This window comes from Crinia signifera, chromosome 3 (assembly GCF_055691185.1).
Source record: "Crinia signifera chromosome 3, ASM5569118v1, whole genome shotgun sequence".
Taxonomy (NCBI): Eukaryota; Metazoa; Chordata; class Amphibia; order Anura; family Myobatrachidae; genus Crinia; species Crinia signifera.
The window spans coordinates 303,982,815-303,987,926 of record NC_139219.1 but is presented as its reverse complement, the minus strand read 5'-3'; the positions used below and the strand labels follow the sequence as shown (position 1 = coordinate 303,987,926).

The 5,112-nt window shown below is 46.9% G+C and overlaps 1 protein-coding gene across 1 annotated transcript; it reads right to left on the bottom strand.

Annotated features, from left to right (window-relative positions):
* Positions 1 to 210: 210 nt before the first annotated feature.
* LRATD1 (LRAT domain containing 1) lies at positions 211 to 3,589 on the bottom strand. The gene is made up of 2 exons (XM_083178565.1): positions 3,389 to 3,589; positions 211 to 1,434 (listed from the first exon to the last, which is right to left on the bottom strand). Exon 2 carries the CDS (start codon positions 1,393 to 1,395, stop codon positions 574 to 576), a length of 822 nt encoding a protein of 273 aa, XP_083034691.1. The 5' UTR covers positions 1,396 to 1,434; positions 3,389 to 3,589; the 3' UTR covers positions 211 to 573.
* Between the last annotated feature and the right edge of the window lie 1,523 nt (positions 3,590 to 5,112).

The window sequence follows — 5,112 nt, the reverse complement described above, 5'->3', positions numbered from 1 at the left end:
CTAAAAAAGGTAGCTTGGCATGTAGAAAGACATTAAATGCATAATTTTTATCTAAACATTGTTGTATTAGTTCTGCACCGTAAAGTAGAACACAAAAAAACAAAACAAAAACAAAAGCGTTAAAATGATCTGTGATTCATTCACAATCCACAACAAATGAAGGCGGATTGATTGGATAGGATAATAAACAGTAAAGAGCGACACTATATATGCAAATAGAGAAATTCAATTTATTGGCCTCTGGTTAAACAGTCATGGAGTAAAGCCATGAAAATAAAAAATTTCAATTTGAAATTTTATTTAGCACGTTGCTAAATGCTTAATAAGACATCAACACTACAGCCAACATACTCAAGATTTGTTGTTGCTTTTTTGTTTTTAAATACGTGGTGATACCCATGTTGTAAAAGCCAAAAAACAAACAGTGGCCATGGTGTAATGCTGGTTTCAGAAATGCTGACATGATCCTTACAAAGGTGTCCAAAAAAGGTGCAGCCTGATTTGGCAAATCTTGGAACGGAACCTCCATCCCAGTTCTCCTCACTTTCTCTCCACCATGGAGAAGTCTTGTCCTTACTCCTTGTTCTCCATCATGGAGAGTTCCTTGATGACCCTTAGCTTCCCACTAGCGTCCAAATTGCGTTTCTCCCGTATAAGCTCCTCCAGGCTGTTAAACCTCATGGTGTGGATGTGGTTTTCTTCCAGGTGGAGCTTCAAAAAGTACTGGAGGTTGCCCGAATGGACCTCGCCACCAGCTTTGAACTCCCTGTTGCCAAACCTGCACCAGGCCGCAAAGCTCTCAGAGTTAGTCCAGCAGATCTCCTCGCTTCTTAAGCCAAGGTGTCCACATGCGTTCTGAAGGACCAGCTCAGCAGTTAGGGGCCTATATCGATACCAGCTGCTAACCACCCTGCCCATGCAGCCTCCTCCAACTTCGAAAACACTGTCTTTGCGGATCTCCCCATGGTGCAAGTGAATGATCTGTCCCTGCCCGACATAAACTGCCCAGTGAGGTGATGGTGGAGGAGCATGGTCTGCATTGGGGCAAATAAAGATCAGCTCCAGGAGATCTCCTGGTTTGCAGAAGGTCAACAAGCCTTGCATAGGGTAGACGCTGAGGTCTTGGCTGCCCCTGAGCTTGGAAAAGATGCATTCTTGGCAACTAAAGGCTGAGAACTCAATCTCATTGAGTAGAATGTGACCCTCAATCTCGCTGGGACTGGGGTCCCTCACAGTGTACCGCTCAGACTGTCCTCTATCGTCCAGGTCCTCCTCCTCATCAGAGAAAAAGTACGCCACCCCAACTCGGAGCTCGTCCTTTTCTATACCAGACGGGTCCCCTGTCGGCAGTTCATTATAATTCAGGTGAGTGATGCGATCTAGTTGATTTCCCATCAATGACAGGGCAAGGCAATGTCAGTAGGAACGCCAGTTCTGAAAGGAAAGTGAGAAACACATTAATATAAATATAATAAAAAAGCCTTTTATACATATACAATACATAGCATAAACAAGCATCACGAGTACTGCAGATCTTTACCACTGGAGTGTGGGAGTGAAAAAGTTAATTGCGCTTCTCAGACATGGGTGGATCATGATACTTAGACAGTGGAGTAGTAATAAAGCACAATTACTACACGCTAAACAACCAAACTCTGCTCTCTTATATGCTATAGAGGTAATGAAACTTGCAGCAGCTCTGGGAGAACAGGTGTAGCCTGGGATATCTCATTGCCAGGGGCGAGCAGTGAAATCAAATCACCTTTATCTAAATAAAACTTGCTTAACTAAGCAACATGAAAGCGTTTCACTTGCAAGCCTTGCATTCATGTATTACCATGCATGAGGATACCAGGTACTGTACAGGACTCCATCAATACAAGCAATAAATGACTATCTACTTCCAATATCATCTCGAATAAACTACAACAGCTTTGTGTGTCAGCAAGAAGGAGCAAATCACACATCCAGTCCATTTATTAACCATACAGACATAAAGGCTTTCTACCTGTATATACCTCCAGCTGTAGCATATACGACACTGGGCACACAAATGCATGATCTACTGAAAACAGAGATATATTCCATGACATATACTGTATGTTCACAACCATGTATACCATCAAACCCTATATGTGCTCTCAACAATGCATGGTGAACTGCAATGTGCCTGGTCTTCCAATGCAGTTCTGTAGCTTTCCTTAAATGTTATTCGTTGGGTGTTATCTGATGAGCACCCAAGCGAGGGCAGCATGCTAGTGAGGGAACAGGCAGCTAAATACTTCTCACTCCTTTGTGCTGCATTGTGGAATTATTTCATTTTAATTAAAATAATAATAATAATAATAATAATCGTAACTTTCCTAATAATTATAAGGAGCGAGCATCAAGGTAAGGACGACGTGAACTCAATCAGAATGCCCAATATATCGGCCACACACAGAGATGGCAGGGAACTGGCAAATATTATTGTGATAAAGGGCACAGCTAGGTACTGTGCTGGCATGAACAAGATGTAATTCAGACGCGTCGCTCACCTACGCTGGCTGCTTTCGGTACAGCAGGAACCCTACAGATGGATGGCATGTCAGACAGGGGATTGCCACAGTATTGCAATAATGATTATGTACAGTTCTGTAGCTCAGGTGACAGCAATGGCACACAATACTGCAACCACAGAGGTGCATTTCAGCATGTCATCCCTGTACAAGGCATGGTGACACACATGCAGTTCTATATGTGGAATATTGGAAGGGGTGTATGGATTGCAAGGGGTTAAGTCAATGTCCTAATACCATTGTTCTAAAGATAGGGGGGCAGTGCTCTTGTTAGAGGAGGGTAAGTTGCCAGTGGCACTAAACTTGTGCCCTGTACAATGGTTAGACCAGACTGGCTGGGTGGATGGTGGGAATGGCTGCTTGGTCCAGCTCACTTTGCTGCACCCCCCCAAATATCTGTCATCTCCCCAGCGATAGTGGAGGGAGAGCCCTGCACTTGCAGCTCACTTTGCTGCACCCTACCCAGTTACAGGAGGCAGCTGCCCAGTGAAGGGCACTGCACCTTCACCACTGCACTGGGACTTCCCTAATAGCTCCAGGCAGGGCACAGTCTTTGGGTTACATCTGACAGCACAGAGCATGCACATGCAGAGCACTTTGGATGGAAGCAGCTCTGCATTCTGCATGCACAGGGAGAAGGGGTTGCACAGTGCTGCCAGATGACAGACCTGTCCCCCCCAATATTCAGCAGTTATTACCAACATTCCACAGCATAGAATCCTGGCACAGACAGACGCACCCCCCTCCCCCTCACTGCCACCTAGATGCCCATACACTTCAGCAGCACAGGAGTCATGCACAGGGATGCAGAGGTGGAAATGCCATCTTACCCTTGTGGATGAGCCAGCAGTGGTGGGAATAAAGCTCCTACAGACCCCCTCTTCTCGCCATGGGGGCTCCTCCTGCAGCAGAGGTGTAGGGATCCGACCCCCGGCCACTGCTCCCCTCCTGCAGCTCAGCGTCCTCCACCACCTGCGACAAGAGGCAGCAGCTACACTGGGCTGGCAGCCCCGGAGTGAGTGCAACTACAATGGGCTCTGACTTGCCAGCCTACGCCCCGCTCGCCTCTCATTGGCTGCCGGGTGCAGGAGGGTGTAGTAGGGGGGGAGTGTGAGCAGTGACCCTACTACTCCCAAGCTGTCACTCACAGGGAGGGAGAGGAGAGGGGCTGCCTTACCCTGGCTGTGTGACTGTGATCCGAAAGTAGTGTGTGGCACGGGCAGGTAGGCAGCAGCAGTGCCCGGGGATCACCGGCTGCAGGCAGCACGTATAGCACACGGTATAGAGACTGGTAAGTGCCTGCCTGCTGCACGTATGGCACACGGTATACAGCCTGGTAAGTGCCTGCCGCTGCCTGCTGCACGTATAACACACGGTATACAGCCTGGTAAGTGCCTGCCCAGGGGGATCTCTAGGGAACACAGATGTCACTTCAAATAAACTGCAGCAGGATAATAATGAGTGTGAGCTCTTCAGGTTAGATCTCTGCTCTCACCTATCTGATTGCACACTCTTCTATATTATCCTCTTGTGGCATTAAGTAAATTACTTTGGGAATGAAAAAGATACAGTGTGATATGTGTGTCTTCTGCTGAGGGAAATACACACACATTTAAGTGTCTAGAAATCCTATGTATGCAACTACACAGATGTCTGGAAAACATACATACATACATACATACATACATACATACATACATACATAACAATACATACAATGAAACATTCTGTACTCAGATGTCTGAAAAACATACATACAATATATACATACATACAGTACACATAGTTGCCTACCTTCCTGCATTCTACAGGAGACTCCCTGAAATGGCAGCAATCTCCCGCTCTCCCTGATTAGTCTAGCAATCTCCCTCATGTCACCTAGCCCACATTACACTGTTACATCATAGTTACCTCCCCTCCTGCATTCTGCAGGAGACTCCCTGAAATAGCAGCAATCTCCCGCTCTCGCTGATTAGTCTAGCAATCTCCCTTATGTCGGCTAGCCCCCATTACACTGTTACATCATAGTTACCTCCCCTCCTGCATTCTACAGGAGACTCCCTGAAATGGCAGCAATCTCCCGCTCTCCCTGATTAGTCTAGCAATCTCCCTCATGTCACCTAGCCCACATTACACTGTTACATCATAGTTACCTCCCCTCCTGCATTCTGCAGGAGACTCCCTGAAATAGCAGCAATCTCCCGCTCTCGCTGATTAGTCTAGCAATCTCCCTCATGTCGGCTAGCCCCCATTACACTGTTACATCATAGTTACCTACCCTCCTGCATTCTACAGGAGACTCCCTGAAATAGCAGCAATCTCCCGCAGCCCGCTCTCCCTGATTAGTCTAGCAATCTCCCTCATGTCACCTAGCCCACATTACACTGTTACATCATAGTTACCTCCCCTCCTGCATTCTGCAGGAGACTCCCTGAAATAGCAGCAATCTCCCGCTCTCGCTGATTAGTCTAGCAATCTCCCTCATGTCGGCTAGCCCCCATTACACTGTTACATCATAGTTACCTCCCCTCCTGCATTCTGCAGGAGACTCCCT